This window comes from Varanus komodoensis, unplaced genomic scaffold (assembly GCF_004798865.1).
Source record: "Varanus komodoensis strain SLA01 unplaced genomic scaffold, ASM479886v1 scaffold10, whole genome shotgun sequence".
NCBI classification, from domain to species: domain Eukaryota; kingdom Metazoa; phylum Chordata; class Lepidosauria; order Squamata; family Varanidae; genus Varanus; species Varanus komodoensis.
Genome location: NW_025335269.1, coordinates 2,001,256 through 2,021,906, shown reverse-complemented (window position 1 = coordinate 2,021,906; position 20,651 = coordinate 2,001,256). Strand labels below are relative to the sequence as shown.

The 20,651-nt window shown below is 41.5% G+C and overlaps 1 protein-coding gene across 7 annotated transcripts in view; it reads right to left on the bottom strand.

Annotated features, from left to right (window-relative positions):
* Nucleotides 1-1,830: 1,830 nt before the first annotated feature.
* The window catches only part of GALNT1 (polypeptide N-acetylgalactosaminyltransferase 1), a 142,452-nt gene continuing 123,631 nt past the window's right edge, over nucleotides 1,831-20,651 (bottom strand). For 6 of the 7 annotated variants that reach the window (XM_044452421.1, XM_044452432.1, XM_044452450.1 and 3 more), the window contains 2 exons: nucleotides 14,392-14,526; nucleotides 1,831-3,104 (listed from right to left, as the gene is read on the bottom strand). In XM_044452421.1, the coding sequence (XP_044308356.1) occupies nucleotides 2,958-3,104; nucleotides 14,392-14,526 (282 nt within the window). In that variant the 3' untranslated portion in view covers nucleotides 1,831-2,957. The remainder of the gene's footprint in view (nucleotides 3,105-14,391; nucleotides 14,527-20,651) is intronic. The other variant, XM_044452441.1, reaches the window with a different exon arrangement.

Below are 20,651 nucleotides of genomic sequence, written 5' to 3'. Positions count from 1 at the left end.
TGGGAAGAAATAAAACAACCATATTAGAATAGGTAAAAACACATTCTGATTTTGAATCCTCAGAGGATACTATCCAACCAGATCCTATTATGTCTTAAGAAATGTAGACAGGATTAAGGCTGGATGGTCAGTCACATTACAAACCAAAATTCCTAGGGGAAAAATGGTTTTGCCATTGGAGCATTGAGCAAAGCTTAATACATTACTATTTCCACATTATGTGAAAGCTATTTTAAAATGTGAGTACAGTAGCATGACATTCCAGCTAATTTATTTTTAAATGCTGGAAATGTGAAAGGGTAAAAGGTGTTTTTGCTGTTGGTGTGTTTAAACTAAATAGAAAATAATGTTAAATTAAATCAGAACCTATCAATCATATTCCCGGAGTAAAATTAATGATGGATCCCAAGTTGTTTTTATTAACATCTCCAAGATGGAAAGCATTCAAAGATAAACAATTGTTGCATTTTATTTGATTATAGCTTGCCAGAATTTTGCATGTGAAACACTGGAATTTTTTTAAAAAGCATATTAAATTATGGGAACTGTACTTAGCAAACTTTAAAGGAATAATGTGGCTACAACAAGAAGTGCAGTGTTTCAATTGTTTTCAGTGCAATTTCAAGTGTTTAAAACTTTGCTATAAAATTTTAAAAAAAAACCAGAGCAGAATGATTGATATTTTCCATTACCCCAAAGGTATGCCTGTGGTCTGCCGTAAGTACAGTCTCATTTTCTAGTAGTATTTGTTTCTACACAAATATGTCATACAGTTAAGAATTAAAGGCTGTAAGTTGAGACATGAGAAAAATGACAAAGCAGAAACAAAGCATCTCAGGGAAAGCTTTGATTTGTTCTGAAGGACCCTTCTTAGTTTTACCCTGTTTCACCAGCTTCTTCAGCTAGTAACCACCTTCAGTCACAGTTGCTTCTTTTGGCAACATTAGGACTGTAAGATTTGGCTGAAATTAGTGGGGTTTATTAGTAAACATGCCAGTGTTTAGCAGTGGCAAAAATGCTGGCTTAGCTATTAGAGACCTTACTGTGAAGGTCAGAGGAAGACCTTTAGCAAACCTTAATCTTCCAACTTAAATGTATCTCACAGGGTTGCTAGAAGGACAGCAACTATAACAGCTAGAACATTCTAAACAGGCTGCAAATTACTATTGTCTAAAACTTCTGGCTTTATGATCCTGCTTCCTTTTTACATTTAACAAAACACTTAATACAGATTTTAGAATCTCTCTGTAATTAAGAAAAGTGTTCTGTGCTCTGAAGGCATAAATTTGAAATACAGCACACTCAGGCAAACTTCATGTAAAAACCCTGCAACAGTGATAAGGTTTCCTTAGTTCTGACTTCTGCTAACAAAAAAGTTAACTGAAGAAATCATTACCACAGTCTGTACAATTCGCAAGTATATACAAAGTCTGGTCAGTGAAGATTTATGTAATGCAGCGATTATATGATGGTAAGGAATCTAATTGCATCTTGGTGAGACAGCTGCGCCATCTTGTGTGGAAAACTGAAATTCTAGTAGAGCTTTATAAATACTCTGCAATCACAAGAGAATGGCAGATCAAAGTAGCATGTAACCAACAGGAATGAGAGAGAGCTGCACATTCCCTTATTACATGCACACAATTGGGTTTCATAGGGCATATTTCTTTTGTAAAAAGGGAACACTTATTGTATGCAAGGTATTTTTTTCTCCAAAACTCTGATTCTTCACAGAGATAACTCAGTATAGCTATTCAGTGTAAAGTGCTAGACTAACGTGATTAAAGGTTGTAAGGCTTTTGGCTATATCATTTAAGAGAGCACTTTAACTCTTTTCTTTAGATTTTATTTTTAAAAGGCAGATCAACAATACAATTCAAAAATCTAAATAAGAATGATATCCAAACATGGTATGGAAAATGTTTCCCAAAAACATTCAGATGCCAACTACCATATCTGTACACTCTGATGAATGGAATCAAAGAATGAAATATTTATTGCTATGAAAACAAAATCTGTAGTACAGTAGTAAGAGACCTGACAAGCATCATCAGTCATTAACAAATTTAGAAAGCACTAACAAATTTTTAAGACAAGTGATGGAATGTCAAAAACTGGCTTGACTCAAGTTCAACTGAAATGGCTAGTCACAAAGGATGTATGATGCTGACCCTCCAGTTTCCAGAAAATTAAAAAAGATGTAGTAACAGTTCCAACAGCCCATAAGCCAAAATGAAAATTATTTTTCAAATGGATATTCAAAGATTCAATTTTATTTATGTTCAATTTTGATTTTGCCCAAATTATGTTCAGGCCCACTGAGGAGAATGAATGAATGAATGAATGAATGAATGAATATATATATAAATGGACTACCACACAAATGAAGAGAACATGTTTGTCTCACTTTGTTATTTTTTCACTGAGGTAAAAAAAATCTACATATAAATTTGATATTTAGTATTACAAATTGTACTTTTTATAGTTCTGGTTTCTTGCCTCTAAACCCTGTATCTTTCTCCAATGATTTTTCTGTTGAGTTATTCAATCTGCTCCATTTATGCCTATGTTTGATTATCATGGTTAATGTTAAGCCTTGCAAAAAAATCATAGGATCTTTGTAACACCACCATCATCTAAGGTTGCTGATGTACAAGCAAACTAGGTTGTGCCACTTTCTGGAAAGCATATTTTCTTGATAAGGTTTCCACTGTTTAAGTGTTCTATAAAAAGTTTATTTGTAGAAATATCTTGTAAACATCAGTGCGTATGGGTTCACAAGTACTCATATAGTTCATTCCATATCCGTAACATCAGTGTGGCTGGCTTACAGCTCCCAAAGATTTAGAAAAGTCTGCTCCAGTGGCCAAGAAATCTTGCAGCCTTTTCCTGCTACGCAGGAATGTAGCAAATGTTCTTGCTGAGGTAGTCCAGTGAATCCTCCTGTTAGAAACTTTTCAGAATATTTCTGGAAGTGTGACATTACGAAGAAGCCACTGTTGAGAGCGGCTGCCACTACAGTCTTTAATACTGGGTACCTGGCTGTCTTCTTCAGATGCTTTATCCAGGCACTGGTTACTGTTCACATGCACCAGGGTTAATTTCTTTTTCCAAATGGGTGAGGGGAAGAAAAGAAACATACATATTAAAACGCAGAAGGTATCAGTAATACTTTTAAAATTAGCAAATAAAAATTATAAAGCTTTTCTCAGGTACAAGACAGATAATTATTTAACCATCAAGCACTATGCTGTACTTGAGAAAAGTTTAATAGGACTGGAAACATTTCTCTCTTCTGTCCTTGAAAGGAGAATACATCTTGGAAGAATGAAGACAAGAAAACTGAAACCACTCTTGTAGGCTTACTTTGGGTACACTGCTAGGAAAAGAATAGTTGTGTGTTGCTTCTTCCAAATGGTCCACATTCTGCTAAAGTAAAAATTTAACTGGGTATACCCAATTTGAGGAAGTTCCATTACAGATTTCTAAGGGTTTGGAGGAGAGTGTTAAGTACCCAGGATATTTATACTTTTCTTTGATTAGCAACTTTGCTGCTTTTGCAAGCTGCTCTTGAAACACTCCCAAAGGTTCAAAAGCACCTTGCAGTGTAGTGCAGTAATGAATATTTTGTTGCAATGAAATCAAAAGTAGGGTGGATTTAATGTAGAAAGGAGAGAAAAAGGCCAAGGAAGAGTTTTAAATCATTACCAACTGATGTGTCTTCATATATTTCCTAAACAATGCTCCAAATGTGACTATTGAACTAAATTAATTTAGAACTAAAGTATGATTTACATTAAATTATATATGTTATAATTTATACTTAATTATTTTAGAACATTTTACAGAATATGCTAAGCGACAATTTTGCTGATTACCTTTACCATTCAGATTATTAAAATATTAACCAAATTACAGTGGTACCTTGGCTCATGAACTTAATCCGTTCCAGGACTCTGGTCGTGACCCAAATTGGTTGTGACCCAAGTCAAATTTCCCCATAAGGGTCAATGTAAATAAGGCTAATCCATTCTGCAACTATTTTTTTTACTCACAAAAATTTGAAGTAAAGTGACAAAGAACAACAAAGATCACGGCCATCCCCCCTCACAGCGATTGTGAGGGGGGGTGGGGGAGGCGGGGGTGAGCACACTCGAGCAGGGAACAACCATACAGGGAAGGCGTGCGTGCTTGCGATCGTCACCTGATGCAGAGTTCGTGACCTGCAATAAAATTTTTATGAAATTTCTGCTTGCAACCCAATTTGGTCATGAACTGAGTCATTCGTGAGCTGAGGTACCACTGTATTGAGATACTTAGTACCCACAATGCAAATATGATTTAATGAAATTTTACTGATTAAAAAAATCAATGCAATACCACTATTAATGCAATTTATGTCACATTCGTGAAAATGACCCTACATAATGACAATAGTAGTTTCTGACATAGTTTCTCCTGGAGAGCCAACTGGTAATAGAATTGGTAACACACATGAAATTAAATAAAAGAAATATGAACTATTAACTATGAACTATGGTGGAGAAGCCAAATAAGTTTAACTAGATACTTCACCACATATATGTTCTTCAGTTCCCCAGAAGGTAAAATCATGCACAGGAACAATTTATGATTTTTGTGCAAAAGCCAAATACAGTGGTACCTCGGCTCACGAACGCCTCAGTTCATGACCAAATCGGGTCGCGAACAGAAATTTCATAAAAATGCTGCTGCAGGTCATGAACTCTACATCGGGTGGCGATCGTGAGCGCACCCGCCTTCCCTGCATGGGTGCGATCGAGGTCTTGCTGGGAAGGGAGATGGCTGTGATCGCGCCCGTGTTCTCTGCTCGAGTGCGCCTGCGCCCACCTCCCCGCACTCACAATATGAGGGGGAGGGAGATGGTCACGATCTTTGTTGTTCTTTGTCACTTTGCTTCAAATTTTTGTGAGTAAAAAAAAAAAAATAGTTGCAGAACGGATTAAGTTTATTTACATTGACCCTTATGGGGAAATTTGACTTGGGTCACAACCAATTTGGGTCACGACCAGAGTCCTGAAACGGATTAAGTTCGTGAGCCAAGGTACCACTGTACTGCAAATCTTGTGCTACAGAGCATGAGTTAGATCAAAACTTAGTTACTCTTAGAACAGACCTACTGAAATCAACAGGGCTTAACTGTGTATGTGCTTTTCTTTTACTTGTGTGTGTGTGTGGCATAAATCTAGTCTAACAAGTATTAAAGATTAGCATGGCATTGTATGTAATTTTTAACACACGTTTGTCTTAAAATGGAGTATTATAATATCCAAGAGAACTATTCATTATAGGCAAATGACCTATCATTTTTCATATTCTACGTACTTGTAGGGGCTGTTGTTTATGAATGAGGGATACTAATGATCATTTAAGAAAGGTCACTCCCATGTATCAGAAGTTACAATTATATTAGAATTAAGGTTTCTTCTTGATATTTTAGGTTTTCAGTGTTGAATGATAGCTGATCCTCACAAATGCTTGGTCCCCATGTTTCAGGATTTAAAGAGGACAAATAACTTGTATTAATAATAGCTGTATCTCTTAAATACATTCTGCTACATACACTCTGGTTCCTGACCTCTAGCTCAGATCAGAGGAAGCTGCCCAATCTGGTCTAGGGAATCTCTGGGATACAGGCAGCCAAGCTCCCAGGAAACAAGTGACCAGAGTGAGCAAATAGGGAGCGCAAACAGGACTTTGGCAGCAGAATTCAACAGGAGAAGTCTCTAACATTTTCCTTTTTCTCCCCTCTCCCCAGCTTTCCCCCCTTTATTTTCTTCCTTGTAATGCATTTCCAGTTACTGGTAGAACTGTGTTGTTAGTCTTTAGAGAAGACAGGAGAAAGCACTGGTTATAACAACAGACGCAGGAAGCTAGAATAAAACATGTAGCAGAAAGAATGGATCGAGAAGACTTCCTAGAGGTTGTGACCTGCAACATTTGCACAGTTTGTTTTCTTGCCTAAGGACAACATGGTCAACAAGTGCAAGCTGTTAGAAGAAAAGCTGAGAGCACAGGGGCAGCAAATGTCCATGCTCAAGGTGGTAAAAGAAGCTGAAGAGTCTTTAGACAGAGTGGTGGAACTGCAACAGCTACATTGCTATAAATGGAGCAAGGAATAAATGGAACACAGTGTTTGGGGTCTATTACTGACTGCTCAACAAGAAGAAGATGAGGATGAAACTTATGTGAAACAAACTGGCAGTTTTTCATGGAGGCACAATGTCATTGTTATGGAGCACTTCAATTTCACTGATATCTGTTGGGGGACAAATTCTGCCAAACATAGCCCCTCCAAGAGATTCCTAACATGTGTTGCTGATAACTTTCACCAACACAAAGTGGAGGAAGGAACAATAGCAACATGGGTATCCTTGACTTGATACTAACCAGCACAGAAGACCTAATGGACAAATCAGTAACAGGAACTGTAGGGGAAAGTGGCCATGCCATACCTGAACTCCTGATTCTAAAGGAAGCAAAAGCAAATATATACCCTGGATTTTAGGAAAGCCAATGTTAATAAACTCGGAACAATGATAAGTCACATATCATAGCAAGTGACTCTACTAAAAAAGGAGTCCAAGATAGGTGGGAATTTAAAAAAAGGAAATTCTAAAGCCATCATTACAAAAAATTCCAACTAGGTAAATGGGTAAAAGACAACCGAAGAAGTCTATGTGACCTCACAAAAACCTTGGAAATGATCTGAAAACAAAAAATGGACATGTATAGGAAGTGGAAGGAAGATGGGGAATACCTGGCTCAACAATACTACAAATGAAAAGGATCTTAGAACTGTTATAGATCACAAAGCTGAGTCAACAATGTGATGTGGCTGTAAAAAGGATAAATGCTCTTTTAGGTTACATTAATAGATGTATCACTTCCAAATCACATGAATTACTAGTTCCCCTTTACTCAGCACTGGTTAGGCCTCATCTGGAGTACTGTGTTCAAGTGCTGGGCACCACACTTCAAGAAAGATGTGAACAAGCTGGAAAAAGTTTAGAAGAGGGCAAACAAGGATAATCCAGGGACTGGAAACAAAGCCCGATGAGAAAAGACTGAAAGAACTAGGCATGTTTAGTCACAAGAAAAGAAGACTAAGGGGAGATATGATAGCACTCTACAAGTACTTGAAAGTCTGTCACAAAAAGGAAGGGCAGAATCTCTTCTCAATCATCCCAGAGTGCAGGACATAAAATAATGGGCTTAAGTTACAGAAAGTGAGATTTCAGCTAGTTATCAGTCAACATTCCCTGGCTGTTACAGCAGTATAATGGAAACAATTACCTAGGAAGGTTGTGGGCTCTCTCACACTAGAGGCATTCAAGATGCAACTGGACAAACATCTGAGAGGGACAGTTTAACTTGGAGCCCTGCACTAAGCAGGAGATTGGACCCAATGGCCTTTTAGCCCCTTCCATTTCTATTTTTCTATGATTCTATGAAACCTGGAGTAAGATCCATGAATCAAGGCAAACTGGATGTGGTCAAACAAGAGATGACAAGACTGAACATAGACATCTTAGGAATCAGTGAACTAAAATGGACAGGAATGGGTGAATTTAATTCAAATGACCATCAGGTATACTACTGTGGGCAAGAATCCCTCAGAAGAAATGGAGTAGCCTTCATAGTCAATAAAAGACTAGGAAAAGCAGTACTGGGATACAATCTCCAAAATGACAGAATGATCTCAGTTCGAATCCAAGAAAAACCATTCAACATCACAATACTCCAAGTCTATGCCCCAACCACTGGTGCTGAAGAGGCTGAAGTTGACCGGTTCTATGAAAGTCTACAACACCTTCTACAATTTACACCAAAAAATGATGTCCTTATCATCATGGGGGATTGGAATGCTAAAGTAGGAAGTCAAAAGATAACCGGAATAACAGGCAAGTTTGGCCTTGGAGTACAAAATGAAGCAGGGCACAGGTTGGTAGTGAATACGATGGTCATAGCAAACTCTCTTTTCCAACAACCCAAGAGACGACTCTACACATGGACATCATCAGACAGTCAACACAGAAATCAGATTGACTGTGTGCTCTGCAGTCAAAGATGGAGAACCTCTATACAGTCAGTAAAAACAAGACCTGGAGCTGACTGTGGCTCAGATCATGAGTTTCTTGTTGCAAAATTTAGATTTAAATTGAAGAAAGTAGGGAAGAGCACTAGGCCACTCAGGTATGACCTAAATCATATCCCTGATGAATATACAGTAGAGGTGACAAATAGATTTAAGGAATTAGATCTGATAGACAGGGTGCCTGAAGAACTATGGACAGAGGTTCGCAACATTGTACAAGAGGTAGCAACTAAAACCATCCCAAAGAAAAAGAAATGCAACAAAGCAAATTGGCTATCTGAGGAAAGAAGGGAAGCAAAAGGCAAGGGAATGCAGAATTCCAGAGAATAGCTAAAAGAGATAGGAATGCCTTCTTAAATGAACAGTGCAAAGAAATAGAAGAAAACAGTAGAATAGGGAGGACCAGAGACCTCTTCAAGAAAATTGGAGCTATGAAGGGAACATTTCATGCAAAGATGGGCATGATAAAGGACCAAAATGGCAGGGACCGAACAGAGGCAGAAGAGATTAAGAAGAGGTGGCAAGATTACACAGAAGAACTATACAAGAAAGAGCTTAATGTCCCTGATAACCACAATGGGGTGGTCACTGACCTCGAGCCAGACATCCTGGAACGTGAAGTGAAATGGGCCTTAGGAAGTATGAGCAACAACAAAGCTAGTGGAGGTGAAAGTATGCAAAAGACGATGCAGTAAAAGTGCTACATTCAATATGCCAGCAAATTTGGAAAACTCAACATTGGCCACAGGATTGGAAAAGGTCAGTTTACATTCCGATCCCAAAGAAGGGCAATGTCAAAGAATGTTCAAACAACCGCACCATTGCACTCATTTCACATGCCAGCAAAGTTATGCTCAAAATCCTACAAGCTAGGCTCCAGCAGTATGTGGACCAAGAACTACCAGAAGTACAGGCAGGATTTTGAAGAGGGAGAGGAACTAGAGATCACATTGCCAACATATGCTGGATCATGGAAAAAGCTAGGGAGTTCCAGAAAAACATCTGCTTCATTGACTATGCTAAAGCCTTTGATTGTGTGGATCACAACAAATTGTAGCAAGTTCTTAAAGAGATGGGAGTACCAGACCATCTTATTTGTCTCTTGGGAAACCTATACATGGGTCAAGAAGCAAAAGTGAGAACTGGACACGGAACCACTGATAGGTTCAAAATTGAGAAAGGAGTTCGGCAAGGATGTATACTGTTGCCCTGCCTATTTAACTTATATGCAGAGCAAATCATGAGAAAGGCAGAGCTAGATAAATCACCAGTTGGAATTAAGATTACTGGGAGAAATATCAACAACCTCAGACATGCAGATGATACCACTCTAATGGCAGAAAGTGAAGAGGAACTAAAGAGCCTCTTGATGCCAGTGAAGGAGGAGAGTGCAAAAGTTGGCTTAAAACTCAACATTAAGAAAACTAAGATCATGGCATCCGGTCCTCTCACTTCCTGGCAAATAGATGGGGAAGAAATGGAGGTAGTGACAGATTTTATTTTCCTGGGCTCCAAGATCACCACAGACGGGGACTGCAGCCAAGGTATTAAAAGATGCTTGCTCCTAGGGAGGAAAGCTATGGCAAATCTAGACAGCATACTGAAAAGCAGAGACATCACCCTGTCAACAAAAGTGCATATAGTCAAGGCTAGGGTTTTCCCAGTTGCAATGTATGGCTGTGAAAGCTGGATCATAAGGAAGACTGAGTGCCAAAGGATTGAGGCCTTTGAATTTTGGTACTGGAGGAGACTCCTGCAAGTCCCTTGGACCGCAAGGCGATCAAACCGGTCAGTCCTAGAGGAAATCAACCCTGACTGCTCTTAAGAAGGCCAGATACTGAAGATGAAACTCACATACTTTGGCCACCTAATGAGAAGGAAGGACTACGTGGAGAAGAGCCTAATGCTGGGAACAATAGATGGCAAAAGAAGAAGGGGATGGCAGAGGATGAGGTGGCTAGATGGAGTCACTGAAGCAGTTGGTGTGAGCTTAAGTGGACTCTGGGGGATGGTGGAGGACAGAAAGGCCTGGAGGAATGTTGTCCATGGGGTCGCAATGGCTCGGACACAACTTCGTGACTAACAACAACAACGATTCTATGTGAGCAGGTGCTTGATCACCTAGCACATCTATGTGGAAGAATAAAGGATACATGGTCATGTATCCATGTACATACCCATATCAAAACCAATACATCATCCTCATATTTTGAATTTGACAGAAACTCAAATAGGAAAATGATGGCTGAATTCTTTACAGCTATTAGCTATGTTTAGGCTATTCATTCTGTGCTCCGCAATGGCAAGAAAGATATTCTTTTCTGGTACAACTGTTATAAAAGTGGTGTTTTTCCCTGAAAATGCTTAAGTATTTGCTGAAAATGGGAACAATTCTTACTTACAAACTTTTGACCACTTATATTGCAATTTCATCATTTTATGTTTCAGAAGGTTCCACCCACTCATAATCACATCCTTTTGTTTTTTGTTTTGTTTTGTTTTTTTGCAAGATATTTGTTTAAAAGAAAAGGTGGTTATATTTGTATCCAGTAGTGGATCCACTTACAATTAAATAACTTAAATGCTATCTGGACCAGAGTATTTGTATATCCCCCCTTTTTTTGCTTTTCAAGAATGAATATATGAAGTTCTAGCTGTGTTGGATTGCATATTTCAAAAATCATGCTAAGATTTTGGCTAATCCACTTTATCATGATCACTTTTAGTTGGTACTACTGAGCATTCAAGTTTGCATGGCAAGAACCAGTCACAAATTTGCTAAACATTTTCAAGGCAATATTTAAGTTGAGATTAGTAAATGATAAGAAAAGGAGTTAAGATAAATATTGCTAAGTAAATCAAGTGACAGAGCCATGCTGCATTGTCGTAAAAGAAGGAGGGCTACATATATAATGTCCTTTTTCAATTGGGTTTGCTGATATCAACAATCATTCAGTAAGTTGTCCATGGGGTATTTATAGCTGTAGTTCCTTGACTGATCACACTTATAGGCTCTGTGCAGGCACCCTTGATTTAGAAAATGTCTGCAGCTGAGAAATTGTCAATTAGGGCATAAGCCCAGACAGCAACAAAACAAAATCTGACAGAAGGAAGTTTTAAGCTGTTTTGAAACTGTGGCAGGAAAAAACACAAAATCAGTGAAAAAGAACATGTGGAAAGGTCAATTCCTTCAGATACTGTGATACTTTTTCCCATAGGAAGCCCTGGTAGTAGGTTCCCAAGTGGCATCCAAGACTGAGACTGAGGGGTTAAACATAGGCTTTTTCCAACTCAACAGATTCTCCATGCTGGCAGTCTGAGTGCCTATAAATATGGATGATGGATTTGAACTTGGATCCATGTTAATAAGGTTAGTATGGGGGAAGAGAAAGAAACTCCTAGGACTATTGTAGGACTGGTGGAAACCAAAGCTAGAAGGACCATCACAGAGGCACCAGAATGCAGTGTGCGCGGTCCTCTTGTATTTTTGGAAGAACTCTTGTAATAGAGCATATGACACACTTTTTCAGCGCTCCCCTCCAAGCCTTTTAAAGAGGCCTCTGTCATAAGCATTCTTCTTGGCACCAGTTGGTGGAAGGGGGTTCCTACTCCAAGATTGTTGCTCCATGTCCATGAGACGAATGATCCCTTAACACTGAGTGGAAGATGTACTGAGTCCTTCTGAAGTTGCAATTTGGAGGCAGTGTCCATAGAAAACAAGTTTGAGGGGTTCTCATTCTTAGGCATGCCAAGGGGACTGCAGCAGCCATGAGACTCAAGAGTCATTGAACAGTAAAACCCAGGACCTGCATCCCTGACTCTGCACACCAAGTTCCACAGGTTAGCTAAATGATCCTGAGGCAGGAATGCCCAACCTAATGTGGAATCTAGGGTGGCTCAATGAATTGGATGATCTGAGTAGGGTTCCAACAGGGTTTCTCCATGCTGGCATAGAGCACAAGGGTGTCTGGTTGTTTGTCTCTTGATTTTCCACCAAGAGCAAGTTTTCTAGGTATGGATAGACTTGTATGCCCTCTGTGCAGAGAAAGGGATAGATGACTGTAATTTGGTTGTCAGGAGACCAAATAGGAACTGATATGCCTCTACAAAACAATGTTGGTAAGATTTCTCATCTGCAGTGTGAAAATACGCCTTCTTGAGACCTACAGTAATATATCATAATCCTATATGCCAAAGAGGCATACACAAAGTCGCTATTCCATATTTCTTAGAAAGACACTTGATACCACATAAGCCCAAAATTAGTTGGTAAATGGGAAATGGCATTCTTAGACTGCAAAGAGTCATCTCCCACCTGTATGGTAGTGGAGGGAGCCACTGGGACAGTACCTTAAAAAGGAGGGAGGACTTGGATTCAATCCAACAGCTACTCTGAATAATGGATAGTACCAATGAATCAGCTGTAATGGAAGTCCAGGCCAAGAGGGAAAAAGTCTAGTTCCAAAGGTAGATTGACAGGGAGAAGGATGACAAAGATATAGGGCATCAGAGATGCTGCTTGGAGATCTGGTCTCCTCTTTAACGATTTGTGCAGCACCTTGGTAGGAGATGTCTCCTCAGCACTGGCTGCTGGGACTGTGAAGATTTATTTATTTAAAACATTTGTATGCCACCCAATTTCAGGAACTTATAGCATAATACCATGTCCCCACTCAGTCTCTTATCAAGGCTGAACATGCTCAGTTGTCTCAGTCTCGCCTCACATGGCAGGGTTTCCAAATCCTGGATCATTATTTTTGTTGCCCTCCTCTGAACCCTTTCTAATTTTTCCGCATCTTTCTTAAATCTTGGTGCCCAGAACTGGCCACAGTATTTTAGATGAGGTCTGACTAGTTAGGAGTATAGGGGAACTACTACTTCTCATGATTAGGAAGTAATACTTCTCTTAATGCATCCCAAAATAGCATTTGCCCTTTTGGTAGCTGCATTGCATCATTGGCTCATATTTAGCCTATTATTAACAATTACTCTGAGATCTTTTTCTTTTTCAGTTCTGTTGATCCACGTATCCCCCTGTGTTTATTATCTGGAAAGTAATTGTACAAGGATCCAATATTTTCCCAGAACAGCAGCTGGTACTAGACACAGACCTGTCAATTTGCCACCCTAAAGTCAAGCAAGGAAGTGAAAGAAATGCCCCTTCCCACTATGTCCAGGCACCTTCCTGTCCATTAGGTCAGAATGGCATCTGCATGACTGTCTCTACAATGACTTCATAATCATAAAATCTGGAATTGGATGAATAAACAGAAAGGTAGCACCCTCCCTCCAATATGGTAACGGGGGTGCTGAGCATTGGAAGATGCTCATATCTGGGAGGTGTGTAGCAATGGTGTATGGTAAGGAGCAGGATTTTATTATAGATAACAGGGTGCATCTCAAATCAATGCATAATTGCCTCCATAATATGCACAGTAGGGAGGAATCAACAGGTCCTCCTGGCCTGTGGATGAAGCTAGAACTATTGGTGATTGAAGAGGTGGAGATTCACTACACAGTGTAGCCATGAAAGAGGTTGATCTGGAGAAGCAGTCTGCTAAGGTTCCACAGCTGGACAAGGAGAATCTACTGTTTTCAGCACCCTTTTTCAAAGCAGAGCCTTAATATGGCAATGTGGACAGGAGTCCACAAGATAGCCCTCATCCAAATAAAGTAGGCAAAGCAAGTGACTATCCATTAGTGGGCATTTACTGCCACAACAGACATACAGGGTGAAAAGGTGTCTCCAAGGGCATATGCCTCTCAGACCTAAGCAAGCAAACAACCCAACCAACCAAGGGGTGCCAAGAAAGAGACAGAAACCACCTACCCACTCCATGGCATTAAGCTATTGAAGTTTCTTACAATCTAGACATTGTGCTGCCACAGCAAAGCCCACACTTGTGATGAACAGAGACAATGATGAAGAAAGAGAAAAATACAAAAAAAAATCAGAGACAAATAATGACACCAAAAAATCTTGGCTAAGCGCAGTACTTTCTCAGTGAGGAAAGAACAACGTTCCCTACAAGACAACCACAACTGTAATCGAAGAAGCGGTGAGGGAATGGGTGGGCGCCTACTAGCAATATATAGGGAGGATGGGCTCCTGCAAAAGTTCTCAGCTATGGAAGTTTCTTGAATCAAGGCTTTGTGCAGGTGTGGGGTCCATATGTGAGATGTGGAGACCACAAAGCAGTAGTGTCTACATTCATTTTGTAATTTCCCAAATTTTAGTCATAAAGAAGACTTACCACTGGATCATATTCCCACAGCTGATTGCCTTTTAAGTGGTGGCACTTGAGCATTGTGACAGGGCCATTAAGTTTGGAGACATCTAAGCACAAATCATCTGTTCGAATTTCTTTATTGGCTGTGTATGAGAAAACCTTGATAGAAAACAATATTCCATTATTAGGATATTACAGAACACTACATTATTATTTAATCTGAACATGAACTCTTATCTTTTAATGTACACAACCAGCCAACTGAATCAAACCAGGCTTAGCCAACCTGGTGCTCTCTGGGCATGTTGGACTACAACTCCCAGCATTGCATAACACATCTGAAGATTATCAGGTCTGAGAAGGTTGTCGTTAAGTTTTTTACAGAAAATGGTTTCCTAAAACAGTGGCATATAGACTGACCAATTGGGTATTGGTATAATTTCCCACTGGGGCAAGGCTACTTGTGTTGGAAAAAACAAGCTGCTCCATTGGAGGGGTTTTACTGTTCACACCATCTTGTTCTCAGGCAGCAAGAGCCATTCTAAGGGTGGAGCCAGATGTTTGACTGAAAGGGAGGGACCACAAAGAAGTTCCCAGTTTGGATTCAACATTTTATACGAGAGAGGTTTCCCTTTTCAGCTTTGGAAGAAGACTATTTAGAACTCAAACTGTTCTGTTACCTGTGGAGTCTCTATTAAAAAATGTATTTTCAAAAAATTGTTTTGAGGTTTGGAACCAGAGGAAAGGTAGGGAGGGACCAGCTCACAACACTGCTCCTGCTCCTTACATCGGCTTGCCAAATAGAATTCCTTTTATGGAACCTTATACATGCAGTAACACATTCCCCAGCTTTTGGGAGGGAGGGGTCCAGCGGGGGGGGGGGGTATTACTATTGCATAATTCTGCCTTCCACTTCACAGCTTGAATTGTTGACAGGCAATTACCTCCTTTTAAAAAGGTTTGTTCACAATACTCTCAAGTATGGTTGCTTACCTGTAACTGTTGTTTTTTGAGTGGTCATCAGTGCATTCGCATATATGGGTGCTTTGCCTGTGCAATGCCTATGTTTGGGAAGATTGTCCTAGCATAGCATTTTTGGTGCAAGCCCTGCCTCCCTTGCTCCTAGTATAAAAAAGCAGGGCTCCTGCCCTTCCTCAGTCCAGCTGGAGACCATCATTTTGCTGGCCACTGGGTGGGTTGTGTGAATGCACAGATGACCACTCAAAGAACGACAGTTACAGGTAAGCAACTGTACTTTCTTCTTCATGGTCTCTGTGCATCACACATGTGGGTGACTAGCAAGCTTACTGAATTAGGTGGGAGGTGGTGTCACTGTAGGACTAGGGAGAGGACAGCTTGGCTGAAGAAGCAGTCTTGTCTGGCCTTGACATCAAGCCAGTAATGGCGCACAAATGTTGAAGGTATCGACCAAGTGGCTGCCCTGCAGAGTTTGTGAACAGGTAGGCCTGCATGTAAGGCTGTTGATGTTGAGATTGCTCTGGTGGAGTGAGCTTTCAGATGATCAGGTAAGTCAAGTTTTGCTAGCTGGTATGTTAGCTTGATAGTCTCCACTATCCAGTGTGAAATGCACTGTGGTCCAACAAGTTCACCCATAGAATGATCTTCATACTTGACAAAAAGTCTCTTGGTTTGTCAGATCAATTCCATGTAGGAACAGTAGAAAGTGAGTTCCCTGCATACATCTAGTGTGTGTATGGACCTTTTGATTGGTGTCGAGGGCACTGGGAAAAAGGCCACTAGTATTAAGACCTGGTTTAAATAGGAAGTAGAAGAGACTTTTGGTAGAAATGCTGGATCCAAATGGAGAACCATCTCTTCTTTATGGAAGCTTAGGTACAGTGGGTCCATCCTAAGAACACATAGCTCACTTGCTCTCCTAACTGATGTAATGGCCACTAAAAACAAAGTCTTCCATGAGAGAAATTGGACATCTGTGGATATGAGTGGCTTCAAGGGAGGTTTGGTTAAAGCCTGTAGCACCACTGATGGGCTCCATGTGGGAACTAAGGATCAGACAGGAGGGTTCAGATTGTGCAGTCCCTTCATGAACTTGCGTGTGAGAGGGCGAGAGAACACCGAAGTTCCCTCAGTCTGTCCTCTGTAGTGGGTACTTGCAGTAAAGTAGACTTTAATGGAACTTGGTTTCAGTCTGTTCTGGTGAAGTGAGTGGAGCAATACCATTTTGTGTATTAGAACAGTAACTGCTTCGAAAGAATGGTCTATTCCATAATTCTTGATTTTTTTCCCATTTAGCAGCATACAAGCATCTGATGTTTGGGATGCAGTACTGCCTGAATAATGAATTGCAAATGAGGTTTAGAGTGACTGTTTCTGCTGTTAATGGATAAACCAGGCAGTCAGCCATAATGTCTGAGTATTTGGGTGTAATATTTGGGATCTCCTGTGTTTCCGGGAGATCAAATTTGGGATTGCTGGTATGTATATATATATATGTTTCTGTTGACAGGTGCAAGATGGACATGAACCAAGGATATCTTGGCCACCAGGGTGTGATTAGGATGCAGGATGTTTTTTCTCTCTGTATCTTTACTATTGTCTTTGTGATAATGGGGAATGGTGAAAGGCATAGAATATAATTCCTTTCCACTGAAATAGGAATGCGTCCCGAAGAGAGTCTTGTCTTGGGAGCAATAGGCAGCACATGCCATGTTGGCCTCAGCTGCAAAGAGGTTGATGGATGGTGTGTCCCATTCTGAAAAGATGTGGCATAGTACTTTCAATCCAGTTCTCATTCAGGCATCTGAAGGGGATTTTGGCTGAGTGCATTCGCTATTGTGTTGCTGGAACCAGCTATGAAAATGGTCTGCAGCTGTTACAGTGTGCATGGGTTCCTGAAGGCCTAAGACCCAGAAGAAAATGAATGAAAAAGCATGATGGGACTGACCAGACTGAGAAAACTGAGAGGCCGGAAATGGCTGGAGAATGGAACGTAACAGATAAGCCCATGCTGTACCACTCAGAGAATGGAATGTGACGAGAGTGCATGTGTTCAAGATAAAGACCAGCATGTTCTGTGTCAGCTCTGCTCAGAGGAGTTCACTGTTCGATCCAGCTGGACTAAGCTGTTTGAGTTAACTTTAAGGTATAAAATGATGGGGCTTTCCAGCTCCCGCGTGTGCCAGAATAGTGCTGCAACTGGTCACCAACAGTCTTGATGGATCACCGAGAGGGTCTATTGGCTGTATGAGTGTTGCATGAATGCAAGTTTGAATGAAGCCTCCTGATATTGTTGCTGATGATTGCTGAACTTGTATTTTTATACTTCTGTATTCTTTATATCATAGAATAAATGTTACATGCATAGTGTTTAAAACCAGATTTGGCATTCAGTCTCTCTTTGAGAAGGGCTTTTCTTGGAAACCTGATAGTCTCCTCTTTACTGAATCAAGGACCGCTTTATTACAGTCACACAGCAAGATCTGTTTCTGGATACACCAGTCCCAGATGTGAGTAGTCTGGTGCCTCGTTTGTTTAAATAAAACATAGTTCTTGTATTGTCCATAGCCACTTCAATGTGTTTCCTTGTCAATAAGTTTTGTAGTGAACGCAACTGTTTTGCAGTGAACACAAGATTTTGTACACTCTGAGAAGTTCCAGGTAATTTATGTGTCTCTTGCATTCTGATCCGTTCCAAGTCCCTTGTGTCTGGTAGTTTCTGCAGTGAGCTTCCCAACCGGAGAGGGACACATCAGTAGTTCCAAGGTCGAACTGTGGAACGGAGAGATGACCAGGGCTGTGGACACGATCGCTCCTAAGCGTCCTCTCCCACCAGGCAGAGTCCGCTCTTCCCCTTGGTATACACCTAAATTGCGGGCGATGAAGCGGGTTGGGAGACAACTAGAGCGTAGATGGAGGAAATCACGGGATGAATCTGACCGAACACACTTGAGAGCCCACTATCGGGCCTATGCTGTGGCGGTGAAGGCGGCAAAAAAGAAGATTTTTTCCGCTTCCATTGCCTCCTCACAATGCCGCCCGGCAGAGCTTTTTCGAGTGGTACAAGGCCTGGTTCGCCCAGGTCCTAAGGAAGATCCGATGCCACCCTCAAAGGCCCGCTGTGACGACTTTGCCAGGCATTTCAGGGAGAAAATCGCTCAGATTCGTCACGAGCTGGACTCCACTAATGAATCAGAGGTCTCTGGGGAGACACCAATGCTACCATCTGGTCCAAAATTATTGGAGGAATTTCAATTATTGCGGCCCGATGATGTGGACAAGGTGCTTGGACGAGTATGTCCCACCACTTGCCTCTTGGATCCTTGCCCGTCTTGGTTAATAAATAACTCCAAGCACGGGATTGGGACCTGGATCTTGGAAGTGGTTAACGCTTCTCTGAGGGAGGGTCGAGTGCCTGCCCCTTTAAAGGAGGCGGTAATACGACCGGTCCTGAAGAAAGCATCACTGGATCCAGAGATGGCCACTAACTATAGACCTGTGGCCAACATCCCGTTTCTGGGCAAGGTGTTGGAGCGAGTGGTGGCGGGACAACTCCAAGCACTCTTGGATGAAACTGATTATCTGGATCCTTTTCAGTCCGGCTTCAGACCCGGGTACAGTACTGAATCTGCTTGCTCGCCCTGTACGATGACCTGTGCAGGGAGAAGGACAGGGGGAGTGCATCCCTGTTGGTTCTTCTGGACCTCTCGGCGGCTTTCGATACCATCGACCATGGTATCCTTCTGGATAGGCTAGCAGGATTGGGGGTCGGAGGCACTGCTTTGCAGTGGTTCTGCTCCTATCTCAACGGTCGATTCCAGAAGGTAGTTCTGGGGGACTATGGTTCTGCGCCATGGCAGCTATGCCATGGAATACCACAGGGCTCCATTCTATCCCCTTTGCTATTTAACATCTATATGAAACCGCTGGGAGAGGTCATCAGGAGGTGTGGGCTGCGGAATCATCAATACGCTGATGATACCCAGCTCTACCTCTCGTTTTCCACTAATCCAGGTGAGGCAGTGGCTGTGCTGAACCGGTGCTTGGCCGAGGTAATGGAATGGATGAGGGCCAATAAACTGAAACTCAATCCAGACAAGACGGAGGTCCTGTTGGTTGGTGAATCGGGCTTCGGAGAGGGTGGATTTGACCTGGTCCTGAATGGTGCAACACTTCCTCTTCAGGACAAGGTCCGCAGCTTAGGAGTACTCCTCGACCTGGAGCTTTCTTTGGAAGCTCAGGTGACAGCGGTGGCGAGGAGCGCCTTCCTTCAGCTTCGGCTAATCAGCTGCGCCCCTACCTGGAGTACGACTGCCTGGAGACGGTGACACATGCGCTGGTGACTTCCCGCCTAGACTTCTGTAACGCGCTTTATGGGGGGCTTCCCCTGAAGACGGTCCGAACACTTCAATTGGTGCAAAATAGAGCTGCCAGGTTGCTGACGGGGACGGGGCGTTATGCTCACATGACTCCAGTCCTCCGTCAGCTTCACTGGCTTCCCATTGAAGCCCGGGCCCAATTCAAGGTGTTGGTTATGACCTATAAAGCCCTAAACGGCTTGGGTCTTGGCTACCTGAACGAGCGCTTACGTCCGTATATGCCCGACCGCCCCTTGAGATCTGCGGGAGAGTCCCTTCTCCGGGAACCCTCCATGAAAGAAATTAGGAGAGTAAGTACTCGGAGGAGGGCTTTCTCTGCGGTGGCGCCCAACCTATGGAATTCACTGCCCAAAGAGGTCCGCCTGGCACCGTCGTTACTGGTTTTTCGGCGCCAGGTAAAGACCTTTTTATTTCAACATCATTTTAATTGTTAAAATATATGATCTGGCCAGGGCAACTTCTTCTTCCTTCTCTTTTCTCCTCCTATATTCTTTATTTGCTTATTTTATACTGTTAATTTTAATTTTATATTATTATGTTTGTATCTCAGTGTATTTTTTGTATTTTTGTATTTAGTGGTAATTTATTATGTTCTATTGTATTTCAATGTATTTTATTGTGTTGTAAGCCGCCCCGAGGCTTCGGCAAGGGGCGGCATAGAAACGTAATAATAATAATAATGATGATGATGATGATGATGATGATGATGAGGGGCCCAAAACTGAGCACAATACTCCAGTTGCAGGCATACCAGAGTCATATAGAGTGGTAGTAATACCTCTCTTAATCTAGAAGCCACACTTCTGGCTATGCAACCAAGGGTGGCCTTTGCCCTCTTGACCACCGCATTACACTGCTGACCCATGTTTAGCCTGCAGTCAACCATTGCCCTGAGGTCCCTTTCACAAGTGTTGCTCTCTAACCACT